This window comes from Branchiostoma belcheri, unplaced genomic scaffold (assembly GCF_001625305.1).
Source record: "Branchiostoma belcheri isolate BF01 breed outbred unplaced genomic scaffold, Haploidv18h27 scaffold137, whole genome shotgun sequence".
NCBI classification, from domain to species: domain Eukaryota; kingdom Metazoa; phylum Chordata; class Leptocardii; order Amphioxiformes; family Branchiostomatidae; genus Branchiostoma; species Branchiostoma belcheri.
Genome location: NW_017802791.1, coordinates 660,645 through 675,160, shown reverse-complemented (window position 1 = coordinate 675,160; position 14,516 = coordinate 660,645). Strand labels below are relative to the sequence as shown.

The window sequence follows — 14,516 nt, the reverse complement described above, 5'->3', positions numbered from 1 at the left end:
ATTGAATTGAAACTAGAAAGGCCAATATTTGCTTTGGAGCAAATACAGCGATGGGTTCACCACATTTTACGACATGGCAGGGAAAGAATGAGAAACACAAGGGAAAACAATGATTTGCATTGATATAACTATAATATGAAGTAAAATACAACTAAAACAACGGTTGGATAGCTATTCCCTACTTTATTGGTTAGGATTTTTAATTGCATAATGCAAACTGTTGATTTTCAAAATAAAAAACGTACCATGCCCCGCATTCCAATGCTGGAGCAGGAAAGCTTGAAATACCTACCAAAACACTTGAATACAGACATACTGTCAGTATGGAAATGCTCTGTGCAGGTGTTAATCAAGTTAAATCCCAACAGCCGATCAGCAAGAAATGCTCTGTGCAGGTGGAAATGCTCTGTGCAGGTGTTAATCAAGTTAAATCCCAACAACCAATCAGCAAGAAGAATAGAGGAAAGCTGCATGCCTATTGGTTGATGCCCTGCATTCCATTGTGATGACTCATGCCCAAACGTGGTAAACAAGGCACACTAACACAGTAATACATTTGCTATAACACAGCCAAAAAACTCAAATAAAACCATTCTAAAAGCCTGTATCACAATAATTTAAAAAACGCCTAGGGGTATTTGCCCACTGTACCTCCATACCAAATTTCAGGACCTTGGGCCCTAAAATGAAGAAGCTGAATCCATTTAAAAAATGGCAGGAGTAGAAGGAGGAGAAGAAGAAGAAGAAGAAACATCAGAAAAAGCAATATGGTTTCACCACCACCACGACCCATAATAAAACCCTACATCGTCATTTCTATAGCTTCAAACACAGCCGTATATTATGCTAATTTCTGTAATGTCCAAAAATGACCTACTTTCAGGGACAAGTACACAGCAACAAAACAAGACTCCAACCTCCACAAGCATGCATTTGATACACAATACATGTATGTACTACCCTACAAAGATTGAATTGAAATAAAATCCTACTTTGCCAGTTATAGAGCTTTAAAGTTAGCCAAAAACGATAATTTCAGCACATGTCCAAAATATGGCCTACTTTCAGAGACAAGTACACAGCATCGAAACAAAACGCCAACCTCCACAAGCATTCAGTTGATACACAATACATGTATGTACTACCCTACAAATATTGAATTGAAATAAAATCCTACTTTGCCAGTTATAGAGCTTTAAAGTTAGCCAAAAACGATAATTTCAGCACATGTCCAATATATGGCCTACTTTCAGAGACAAGTACACAGCAACGAAACAAGACTCCAACCTCAACAAGAATTCATTCCATACCCAATACATGTATGTAATACCCTACAAATATTGAGTTCCAAGAATACTCCACTTTGTCAGTTATAGGGCCTGGAAGACAGCCGAAAATGTTAATTTTACCACATGTCCAAAATATGGCCCACTTTCAGGGACAAGTACACAGCAACAAAACAAGACTCCAAACTCCACAAGCATGCATTTGATAGACAATCAATAGGGTTACATATTGTTCAAAGCATTATTAGATTTCTGCTTTCATATTGTATATATTGCATCTTAAATATGACAAAATTTGGTATTTTTCTTGAAGTGTAAAATATGACCTACTTCAGAGGACAACCACGTGAGAACCAAACAATTGGCCAAACTTTGCAAACATGCATTTTATAGCACATATGATTATGTATCTGTGATTTCAATATGAAAGAAAAAAAATCACCATCTTTGGAGTTACAGCGTTTCAAAAATGGGCAGAAATAGGGATATTTCACAAGCCAAAAACACTGTATTGTCTTAACGATGCCCAGGCCCTTTAAACGGACCTCTGGAAAAGTTTAAAGCTATTTTAGAAAAGCAGATAAGTTGGTCATTTCAGCACAGTTTTTGTCTTTCCGAGATATTCAAGCATTTGTTTGTAATCGCGTCCTAAACTTTGGTAATTTTCATGTTTTTGACATGCCCAAATCAGGGAAAATGGCCCCAAAACATGTTTGGCCCGTTACCATGGCAACGATCGGTGTGGAGCAGAAAGAAAGCTATTTTGAGGGGTTGTGGGCTAGGTACTATCACTGTGCAAAATTTGAGCCAAATCGATTTTTTGACCCCTGCCACCATTGTTTGATCCTTACAGACATTTGCTCTTAAAAATTTACAGACAGTTACTAAAATTCACATAATCATAAAAACATGTTCTGTTTATGGAACATAATGTTTCGTCCTTGAAAACATTACTAGTTAAGCTAGTGGCTTAAATGCGTATATACGTAAAAAATAAGGACGTTGTATGAATATCTACATGTTGTCAGGAGCGGTAATTAATTCAATGAGCTAATCACGTATTCAAAAGGTGTACTCGGTATGAGATCCGACAGTTTTTGTATCTGTTCGTTGGACAAAGTGGAATGGCCAATGTCTAGTTTCTCGGATCTGCGTGGCGTATTGAACATCCGGTCATGTGTTGTCTGGATGGAGGGAGTCAGTCACTAAAGTCTGATCAAAGTCTTGCTGTTGGGCGTTGTTTAGGGATGAGTGCCACGCCGGTGCAGCGTACTCGAGCTTAGAGTGTAGACTGTGTAGACTGACTTGAGGTAGATGACAGATATGCCAGAACGTTTGAGGCGACGGAGTGCGTAGATACGGTTTCTTATTGGCCGATGTTAACATGATGCTGATTTGTAGGTCCCATTGCACAGATAGGCCTAGAATATTGGTGATTCGATAAATTTTCGTTCAGAGCAAGAAAAATTAGGGGACAAAACACCACCTTCTTGGTTGGTTTGGTTTGGTTTGGTTTAGGATAAAAATAGTGTGACATTCACACTATTCTCCCTGCAGTCCTAGTGATGATGTTGTAACGTTTTAATTAAATTATCTGGATCATTCCAGGAACTGGACACGTGGTTGACTAGAAATCATCTGCCGCCAACCGCTTTGGTAGCTGTGGATTTAAGCTACTATCTTTGGACTATCCTGGATATCGATAACGTACATGAATCTGCTGTATTAGAATTACATGGTATACATAGTTGAACTATCCAGTCGGTCAAGAACTTTGGCATGTCTGCAAACAGGGTTATAATGAGGGTTGCTTTATTGGCATCAAGCACTGTAAGTTTGTACGGCATGCGCGCAAGAGCGATTTTTTATTGTTCACACAGTAGTAGTATATGATGGAAAGGATCGGTCGTATTTGCCCGCTATGCACTGGGTGTGTTTTGCGGGCACACCCATGCTTCCATCTCGAGAGATGATGGTGGCACTCTTGGCACCTCAACAAGAGGAATACAAGAAAGCCTATTGGATGTTTTTCTGTGTATACGTAGGTAAACAGTAAATGTCCGTCTGAAAACAGTCCAAAGGTCCCGAATTATACAATTTAAAGGGGGGTATACCAAAGATTATAATTAACTGTTGTTTGTAGATATATAAAGCATGTCTATTATATATAGACATGACATACAGTTCTTTATAACCTTTTTTGCTTAAAAACTGCTTGCATTCTTTACCCATGTGTTCTTTTGCAGCATCAGTACAGATGTAAGGTCTTAAACGCTGAGGTTAACAAATTTCCATACCTCTTTACAGGTTACGGCCTACTATCACAGATTGGTGCTGACAAGTTCAAACAGGTTCTAAACCTTGGATCAGGAAACTCTATGGTTTTTGTAATTGACGTGTCGGGCAGCATGTCGGATGACGTTGCGGCAGTTGGTCAAGAATCGATTCAGATAGTACAACGCACCTTGGGCACAGCTACTGCACCTTACAACTATATCCTGTCTACTTTCAACGATCCGGGTACGTCATATCCATCTATAAATTGTTATAAACCTTGTGGTTGCTTCCCCTTCAATAGGGCGTATTCAGTCACGTCAGCAACTTGTATATAATTTGAGCTGGCGTACAAAGGAACCAGGCTGAGCTGAGCGAGCCCTATAAGTTGAAGAAACAGAGCAACCATTAAAACGATTTATTGGACACTTGTAACGTTACACTGGTTATCTGTGTCTAACAGAAACCTTAACCAACCATATAGCCGCGGCATTTCAATCAATGGTTGCAGCTCCCCACGGATCTTTCCCGATCACATCGTAGTTGTCAACTAAATCTTTCTACTTAATATCCAGAAACTACGTCGTTGTAGGACTCGAGACACTGTAAGCACTGAGAGTCGTTTCAAGAACGTGTATACACGTAAAGAGACAAAATCAATGGACTTCGTTTTTGATGTAACTCAACATGGCGGCGCACGGGGGGCAAGGGTGATGACGTCACTTGAATACGCCCTATTGGATAAACGACTAAGCTAAATAGAGTTCCTCGACCTTCGGAAAGTGAGCTCTAAATGCCATTGTTTATGCAAATAAAAACGTAATTTGCAATAATTTGATCATATCCCCCATCCGGTGATAGTCTCATAGTATCAAAAGAGCCTATTCAGGCATTTCCGCATAAATTATGCTAATAAATTCCTGATATGAATACGTTACCATGATGTTCATCTTCACTAAACTTCCAAACCCAACAATGATTTTAAGGTCTTTCGATGAGGATATGTGTATTTTTTTTTTACTCTTCTACATGTATATCATATAGCTACCTTATGCAACTACAATTACTTATGACTAACTACGAATATTTTATATACTACTAGCAAAAGCAAACAGTTACGTAGCAACTGGATAGATTTTTGAAGATTTTGTTATCTTTTGTATTTCATTATCTGGAAGTATAACAATCATATGACAATTTTTTTTTTTTACTTCAGAGGACCTTGGGCAAGTACGTACAACAAAAGATCCAGACGTGATGATTACCTGGCTAAACGAGCTAAGAGTCGACGGTGGAGGAGACTGTCCCGAGTACTGTTTTTCTGGAATTGAACAGGCCCTTCTCATCTGTTTGCCAGAGTCGCCGCTGTTTATCTTCACAGACGCAGATCCAAAAGATCCAGAAAAGTACGGCATTATAACGGCACTGATGGAAGAAAAGCAAGCTAGGCTCAACTTTCTGTTGACAGGCTCATGCACCAGTCGCGACAAACTAGATGGACAGGAACAAGGTTACTATGAAGGTAATTTACTCTGTGTGCTTATTTTCTTTCGCCTGATTAAAAGATCTTATAACTAGAAAGGACGCCATTAGCTCACCAGCAAATACAGCATCTTACACTCCACCCCCTCCCAAAAATATGGACTGTTCGAAAATAACACCTGTACATATTAAGTATACATAGAACAAAGTGAATCATTGGCAAGTCATCCCAGTCTAAAAATGAAGCCTTCCCTTTTTATAATCTACCCAGTCAAAAATTAGATTTTACAAATAAATCCCCTATTTGGGAACTGACTCTTCATAGGCCACATAGGTTACAAGACCATAAGATTATGGTATATGAAACTCGGCAGACCACAACCACTTTGTATCCCCACAGCTACCTCCCATACTGCCCATAGACGAAGCAACAGAAACTGGTACGAACAACTCGCCGAGCAGTCCGGTGGATCTGTCTATGAAGGTGACAAAGAGAACATCACCGAGCTGACGGGTGTCATCAGCGTTACCCTGTCCAACTCAGCTCCTGTGACCCTCTACAAGGCCAGTCTGCCAGCGGGAAGCGGCAGGGTTGTGCCGGTACAGGTAGACAGTGCTCTCCTGGAGCTGGCCATCTCTTTAGTAGCTGCAAACAGCGCACCAGACGTTGTAATAGAAACTCCTGATGGTAAGTTTAATTTCTTCTATATATGCATGATGTTGTTTGAACTATTTGTGTCACTTAATACAATTGGAAATTGTAAACATTATTTAGTACAAAGGATAAAACGATAACATTGCTTTACGTTAGTACGTTACACATGGATTTTTACATAGCACCGGAAATCAATGTGATTACTGTGTGCTGGGATGCAAAAAGGAATCAAAATTCAAATACAGTAGATTTTTACCCATGGTTCCGTTCCCTAGCCTCCTCTTGTTTAATTATCTAAAACTCACTACCAAAGGACGTCAGGGCAGGTCCTAACTCGACCTCCATGAAAAGCAGCTTGAATGGCCGAATGGAGTAAATTAGAGGCTAAATAAAGGCAGCAACAAACATGAATTAACGCTATCGTTTCGTTTATTCCACAACAGACTGTTTCAAACAATGTAGAAAATAATTAGAATTGGGATATTGTCAAATTTGACATTTTGTCGTTGAATATAATAGGTACGCTCCAGGCATTTGGGACACCGTTGGCCGAAATTGCTGTTGACGTAGGAGCAAACAGAGTGTACCAAATCAAAACTCCGTCTCCAGGCACTTGGCGACTACGGCTTAGAGGTACTTTGAGAATTTAACAATATATATTACCAAGACGAAAACAACAGCATCATGGCAAAACAAATACCCTGAAACGTTGTCCAGAAAACTGGAGATTATTTATATTGTGTGTAGAATAGTTAACTTTGCCATATGCTCTGTTTATTTCCTAAGTACGAACGGATCAACAGATTTGACAAAGACGTGAAAAAATATTGCATTTATTACTTTAAACACAATGTGTTAAGTACTGTATTACCTTGATTCTATTCCAATTGTGGTTCATGTGGTTACAGATTCACAGCATTACATGTTGGAGGTTACGGGAAAGAGCATTTTGGACTTCTCGTACCAGTTTATGAGGACAACAACCAATGGCATCTTATTGCCCATTGATGGAAGACCTGTTGCAGGTAATTCAACGCTCGCTGAATTACTCATTCATACACCAACCCACTCAATCACTTACTCACTCCATCATTCATTCACTCATTTATTCGCTCACAGGTAATGGTGTTAGTAGAATAAAATACAATCGTACACGTTACACTACCTAAGATATGGTAAAAGTAAGGAGGCAATGAGTGAGTTCATTTTCCAGCTGCCAAAAGTGGGAAAAGAAAAAAATACAACCATCTCACTCTGCATCTGCATAACCGCGTTTCGGTGTAACACAACAGCTTCGCAAACACGCGGTCCGTCGACAGCTGGCCATATTAGACCAAACGACCTGTTACACACAACCTCTGCATACTTTTTGATCATCTCAACACTTGGATGATAACTATCTAATAATGATACTAAATTGAAGGCACGATTATTTCTTGTTCTTTTCTGAGATGGTGATACTTATTATATCTAGTTGGCAAGTCCACCAGTTTCTTAGTAATTTTGTACTGCCCGTATAGAGAGTAATAATTACACACCATCTGTTTAACAGGGGTAAATACAACTGTCATTGTGGACGTTCTCGGCTCAGAGAATGTCCAGCAGCTGACCAGAATTTCACTACTAAACGAGGCAGGCGACGGACTGGTGTCGTCTCCAATGACATCCGTGGGTGGCCTTCTTGGGGCCAAGTATTCTGCAGTTGTTGTCATGCCAACAGAGGTAAATGTCATTCAATTTTAAGCTGTTATTTTGTCTGGTTCTATATAGTACCATTATAATAGAACAGTGACAATGATAGGGGAATCTAGAATTACGATAGTCATGGCAGAACACAACAATTGTCATTGTGTCATAAATTCACTCTTTCTTTTTCCCCAGAAATTTAGGGTGAAGATTGAAGGCAGCGATGTAAACAACACCCTATTTCAGCGTGTTCAGCCTACTGTCATCCAGCCGCAAAGTTTTGATTTGGCTTTGGTGGGCGAAAAAGGTACTGTCATTTTCCTAAGTTATACGCTGATGATCTAGGCCGCGGATATTGTGATGCAACATGCTGAGACGATTGTGAAGAACTTTCAACATTTTTGTTGCCCCTTTACTTCCCTTAGGAGGCAAAGGCAACTTGCTTATAAGGTTAAGGTTGCATAACAGACTTGTGCAACCTCATTTATCAGGTCAAGATGAGCGTTTACTCAACTTTGAGGAGGCAGTCAGTAGGCCAGTTCTTGTTTATTCGGTGCTGGGTAGTCTTCGAGTACTCAAAAACGTATATTTGTACCAGGCACGGTTCTGGATACGTGGACTATCTAGAAATGGCCATGAAAAATAACATACGAAGTAATCTTCAGGTGTGACCTATTCCATGTTACTGTATTTTTAGGTTAAGATAAAAAAATATATCATTAACAGTTCTCCATTATGTGTCACATCTCCATTCCAGAGCCACTCTTTGCTGGAAGCACTGCGGACGTGCATTTTCTGCTTGTGAACCACGGAGCCCGAAGTACGTTTTCTCTAGCAGCAACAGACGACGCATCGATGGTCCAGTCCGTATCACCTACGTCAATCACACTACAGGAGAATGCCAACACGACCGGGTACATCAGATTTTCAGCTTCAATCGCGGTAGCTGGTACAACAAGGTATAGATATTTAACCATGCAGGTCTTTTATCAAGCAAACCACCACAACAACACAACAACATACTACATGTATTATAGGAAAAGAGTGTTGACGGTATATTGCTAACAAATTATATGTGCACCGTTTTCATAAAAATTTATACGATACTGGTGTTAGCATATAACTTATCTAAAAGCTGTTATTAGAACCGCACCGAGGGTTCCGATAAGTACATTACTATTTATCATTCATCATATTGGCTTTAAAATGTTTGAACTAATTAAGAACATTGACATGGAACTTTCACATTTTCTATTATGATGTGATCTTCCCCAGAATGTCAGACAAACTTGTCTGCCAGGGCTAGGCGGATACCCAGAGTGTTGTGAATCGGTCTTCCTAAGCGGTCTGGGCATGGTCGATGGTTTTATTTAACCTTGTGGGACCATTGTACACTACTAGTAATGACACTGGTGATCTTATGGCTTCCTAAACTATATGAAATGGGCACTTCTGCTTAATCAACGTCTTCTGGCTATATGGATATCTCTTATTAGCCAGCGGTCATATCAACAAGGAAATGAGTGCGTTGGTTGTGTATAACAACTTTAAATGAACCAACGTTTTTTTTTTTCATATCTTTACTTTCAGTACCACAACGTTAACTGTGACAGGACCAGGAGGCTCGTCCAACTCACTGGTAGTCAGAGTAACGGTACAACCTCAAATTGTAGTGGTAAGTGTGATTTAGTATTTTTCATTTAATGGCTATACATTTAAACGGTGCATGTTTGAGTTTAATGGTCTTGTATCAAATTTATCAAATTCTTATATATTGTGTGAAACATACTTAGCAGACTCTGCGCAAACAAAAAATGACGTAATTTTAACACATAAAAACGACTTTCGAGTATGGGTAAGTCCAATTGTTTATGTTGGACGCTTTGGACTCTAGCTACACTCTAGCTGGAAATTTACTTACTGTATAGCCATACAACTATAGAGTATATGGGGCCATGATGTTAGCCAATATATGTTAGGCAATAGCCAACATCTCATTGTATGAATGGTCCATATCTACCAACTCTTGAATATGCTTTAAAACCAATTTTGTTCTTTTATATGTTCTTTCATTTGACAAGAAGGATGACCTGTATTTGCTAGTTGTATTTTCTAATCATCACCTTTCAAGCTAAAATTCTTATCTAGTTTTAGTTTACTAAAAGTATTTTCTTATGGTTTCATGGCCATGTCATTTTTTAGCCTGTGGACAACGTCAAGCCAACATGTACACAAGTATCGGCTACTGGTAGCTGCACCCTTGAACAACAACATCCATCTACCTGTGGCAGCCATCATTGGTCCATAGAGGTCCACGTTAGGGACGAAGAATCTGGTGTTTACAGCCTCATTGCCTCACCCGAGGGGAGCGGGATTACCTTTACCCACTCTCCGTTCAGTCCAGGAACTGTTGGGACGAGCATCGCAGCTACATACAGGTCTGCAGCTATTAACAGCAAAGTATTTTCAATATCCTGAAACTTTTAAACTTAATTTAAAACTGTTTGTTTGAGCCTTTTTTTTATTTCTTCAATACTCAAACCTCCATGTTGGCCGCCTTTCACTGACTTCCGAACGGAGACTTTAGAGTCATAAAAATCTTGAACAACTTGAAGATATGGGCTACATGGTTTAGGTGTTACAAGCTCCATAAATCCATAAAGCAAAATATGTTTGAGTACTGAAACAATATCCAGAGCTTTCCTTGCTAACTGGTTATTTACTTGCTCCACCACAATGATATTTCAAATAATAAAGTGCCATTTTAAAGATGGTCTTTTGACGTTTTCTCAACATAGTTCCAACTGCTGCAAACCAAGAGGAACCATTACTGTCGCAGACAAGCAGGGGAACGTTGCCCAGTGTACGGTGGACTACTACATCCCAACAACAGCCCCTCCACCAACGACATTCCCAGCAACGACTACCGCTCTCCCATCTAAAACATCAACGACGACATCTACCCCTGTGACACCACCACCACCATCTACACCCGTGACAACCACAACAATGACGACATCTACCCCCGTGACTCCCACAACAACGACATCTACCCCGATGACACCTACAACAACGACGACATCTACCCCGATGACACCCACAACAACGACGACATCTACCCCGATGACACCTACAACAACGACGACATCTACCCCGATGACACCTACAACAACGACGACATCTACACCCATGGCACCGGCAACAACGGTTCCTCCTCTAACCACGACAGAAACCATACCTGCCGTTATAGAAGGGGATTCACCGGTAACGTACTTTTCACATTTCCAACATAGGTCCTATCCTCATACATGAGAATACAGTCAGCTTTCGGACCGTAGGAGTACAAATATGAAAAATACACACACGCACATTCTTGTAACTTCAAGTCTATTCGGAAAACAACAACAAAAATGCATGTTAACGTAATTGTGAATCTAACCTTGTTCCTTCAAAATTATATCATCCTGGCCATTTGCATATTCTATAAAAATATTTCTCTTCACTTTACAGGATAACGAGTACTTGGGAACATCTCAGGTTGCACTTTTGGTGTCTGCCGCAGTAGTAGGTGTGGGATTATTGACTGGGCTCGGTCTCACCCTTTATTGTATGAAAAAGCCCACTATTAAACCCTGTGCGGGTCCTTCGCTCTGATATGTTAAGATCTGGTGAGAACTGGCCCTGGCATAGCAACAACGTCCACTGCATTTGTTTCCGGCTAGTTTCACACTTTGACTTTAAAAGTACATGTACTGCATTAGGGATGTGAATTTAAATAATTATCTGTACTTGTACTTTGTGTGTAATTTGTATATTTGCCATGTAAGATTGGCTCCTTAAGTGGCTAAAGGCCATCGCATGAAACTGAAACTGATGTTATGACTTGTCTACGTATACAGAGCTTGTATGGTTGCCACAGGCCACTAGAAAGGTATTCGGAGGCTACGTTTTATGTGTGTGATTTAGTTAGGAAAAGGCAAGGAGATTCTATCTTAGAAAAATTGACAGGAAAAATTATAAAGCTATTATTATGGCATTGTTCACGCCATACAAGTGATTTAAGCGCGGCACCCAATTAAAATGTATCTTGTCGAAATGCCCAAACACGAAGAACCCATAATGGGAAATAGTGTGTTCCTTTCGCCCGCAAGGCCCGATGAATGTAACGATAGACGTTTGTACTTTGTACTGTGTTGATGTATAATAGTGACTATCCACAACGTGCATATGTGATATCTTTTGTCATCTCTTAATTTTAGTTATCAAGAAAAGTGGACCACCCAAAAATGCGCAGACTTTAGTAAAAATCCATAAATAAGCAGAGAAAGGTCACAAAACACAAACTTAACACGGGTTGATTTGCTAGGACGTGTACTCCACCCTTTTACACAAATGAAGGAATTCAAAAGTTGTAAAGCTGTTAACACGATAACTTGAATAGGCACGGGTAGATTAGTTTGGGGCCCCCTAGCAGCTTGTCATCAAACCGTATGTTAAATGTTAAATAAAAACCTTCTCACTCAAGAACCGGTTGACGAATCTTGTTTTATTAATATATATATGCAGCTTGAGGGGTGCTTGACATTAGATGACATTTATGCAAATGAGTGTAATATAGAAATTCTACGAGCCTGCTGCATTCCATGATAGGACTATTTGACGTTCTGAATACGTAATTGAGAACGAAAGGAACATCGGCATATGTTAGATATGCAAATGAAGGTCCAATGCTACAATTTCATACTTGCAGCATTTGAACGGAAAGTGTTACTGGTTCACTGTGCACTGAAGCTACGTGTCACTTGTTCACTGTGCACTGAAGCTAGGTGTTATTGGTTCACTGTGCACTGAAGCTACGTGTCACTTGTTCACTGTGTACTGAAGCTAGGTGTTACTGGTTCACTGTGCACTGAAGCTAGGTGCTACTGGTTCACTGTACACTGACGCTAGGTGTTACTGGTTCACTGTGTACTGAAGCTAGGTGTTACTGGTTCGCTGTGCACTGACGCTAGGTGTTACTGGTTCACAGTGCACTGACGCTAGGTGTTACTGGTTCACTGTACACTGACGCTAGGTGTTACTGGTTCACTGTGTACTGAAGCTAGGTGTTACTGGTTCGCTGTGCACTGACGCTAGGTGTTACTGGTTCACTGTGCACTGAAGCTAGGTGTTACTAGCACGTCGGCAGAACGTACTGCGCCTGCGCAGAACCCTATAGTTTCACGCTTTCCGGTGGATTTTTGGCCAACGTTGCATCAGAATTTTGCCTGTTGCAGAGGATATCTTTTCCGACATAACATTTGGAAACTACAGACGAGATGTTAACCTTATATGCGCGAATACGACCTTATATAAGGCGATCTACCGAAGTGCTATGTATAATACATTACAGATTCCGCGCAGGTGCAGTACGTTCTGCCAACGTGCTGGTGTTACTGGTTCACTACATTGAGGCTAGGTGTTACTACTGTTACTGGTTCACTGTGCACTGCCGCAAAGCGTTACTTATTCACTGTGCACTGAAGCTAGGTGCTACTACACTGGTTCACTGTGCACTAAAGCTAGGTGTGACTGGTTCACTATGCACTAAAGCTAGGTGTTACTGGTTCACTGTGCACTAAAGCTATGTGTTACCGGTTCACTGTGCACTAAAGCTAGGTGTTACTGGTTCACTGTGCACTAAAGCTAGGTGTTACCGCTTCACTGTGCACAAAAGCTAGGTGTTACTGGTTCACTGTGCACTAAAGCTAGGTGTTACTGGTTCACTGTGCACTAAAGCTAGGTGTTACTGGTTCACTGTGCACTAAAGCTAGGTGTTACTGGTTCACTGTGCACTAAAGCTAGGTGTTACTGGTTCACTGTGCACTAAAGCTAGGTGTTACTGGTTCACTGTGCACTAAAGCTAGGTGTTAGTGGTTCACTGTACACTAAAGCTTACATGTACATTAGCCACCCTCCAGTGCTTTGGGGGCTTCCTCCATAGCCTGACCACATATTTCATCAACGTACCATTTTCGAATAAAATGGAGGCGGGCATCTTCCTCCTCGTTCAGTCTCTGTGCCACGTACGAAATCTTCCCCAGTCCTTCCAAACTCTTGCCGGCCAACTCGGGCAGACTGTAGTATGTGGCGTCTGGGACGTTTGCAGCCATGTTCTTGATCACAACGTTGTCTAACACGCGTACGTGCGGCGCGACTACGGACAGTTTGGCGCGAAGACCGTTAGCATACGTCAGCAAGTCTGCCGAGGATGCCGTCAGCTCTGCGTACAGGGTATTGAGAAATGGCGGATATCTGCTCCATGCAGGGCGGGTCCATCTCGGCAGGCGGCGCCACTGCCTGTGCATTCTTGGTGTTACCGACGGATGCGGAAGTAGCCTCTCCTTCTGTAATCTTTCTTCGTAGGTTCAATGTAAATTAAAGAACTTCTCGGCGAGATCGCTAGTGATTAGACCCCCCTGGGAGGCGAGATCGCTACTGGAGACCCATCTTAGCTTAGTTATTAGTTAATATATAACGGTGGTCACCTTTAGTTAATAGTAACTATACACGGTAGGTGCACGGCGGTAGAGTCAGTACTGACAGAAACAGAGCAGTCAGTCACGCGTTTATAAAGGGACGGATTGGGTGGATAAAGCCAGCCTGGAGTCCTGCCTTGTTAGCTTTGGTCCGCTTCTCAAGATCTGCTGATTGCTGATTTTGGGGAGCGGGGTGGGGAGAAAAGAGTGCCGATTTGCATAGGCGAAATACTTAACTAGAGTTCGTAAAACACATTCCTTCGTGGGGCACGTTTTTTTTAATTTTGATGTTACTTGGTGTAATCTTTAAAATTGTTATGTTCAACAAAACAATTATTTTCTGGAGGCGTTGGTCTGGAACTGAACCTAAACCTCTGGACTTGAATCAGGACCTAAACCTAAATGTGACTTTAGGTACACACTACCACTTCTGGAGTGGAGAGCCCCTTTAAGGGAAACAAAAAACTACGAACAGTTGATAAAACAGATTTTCTGTGGTGCGTCAATGTTAAAATAAAAGGTATAGGTGAGATAAGGTGTCCTTGGTCCTTGACCTGCAGTACTGTAATAGTGAACTGTACAGTTGAATAGGAGTCTTTTTGAACTTTGAACGTT

General features: G+C 40.9%; 1 protein-coding gene and 1 pseudogene across 1 annotated transcript in view; one reads left to right on the top strand and one right to left on the bottom strand.

The window, feature by feature from the left end:
• LOC109464346 (von Willebrand factor A domain-containing protein 7-like) overlaps nt 1–11,037 on the top strand; it is a 20,257-nt gene extending 9,220 nt beyond the window's left edge. Inside the window, exons 6-15 of the mRNA XM_019761293.1 lie at nt 3,594–3,806; nt 4,777–5,082; nt 5,443–5,730; nt 6,606–6,722; nt 7,250–7,419; nt 7,579–7,690; nt 8,141–8,342; nt 8,974–9,058; nt 9,586–9,699; nt 10,894–11,037. Coding sequence (XP_019616852.1) covers nt 3,594–3,806; nt 4,777–5,082; nt 5,443–5,730; nt 6,606–6,722; nt 7,250–7,419; nt 7,579–7,690; nt 8,141–8,342; nt 8,974–9,058; nt 9,586–9,699; nt 10,894–11,037 — 1,751 coding nt within the window. The remainder of the gene's footprint in view (nt 1–3,593; nt 3,807–4,776; nt 5,083–5,442; nt 5,731–6,605; nt 6,723–7,249; nt 7,420–7,578; nt 7,691–8,140; nt 8,343–8,973; nt 9,059–9,585; nt 9,700–10,893) is intronic.
• Nucleotides 11,038–13,328: 2,291 nt separating this feature from the next.
• On the bottom strand, nt 13,329–13,872 carry LOC109464345 (annotated as a pseudogene).
• Nucleotides 13,873–14,516: the final 644 nt, after the last annotated feature.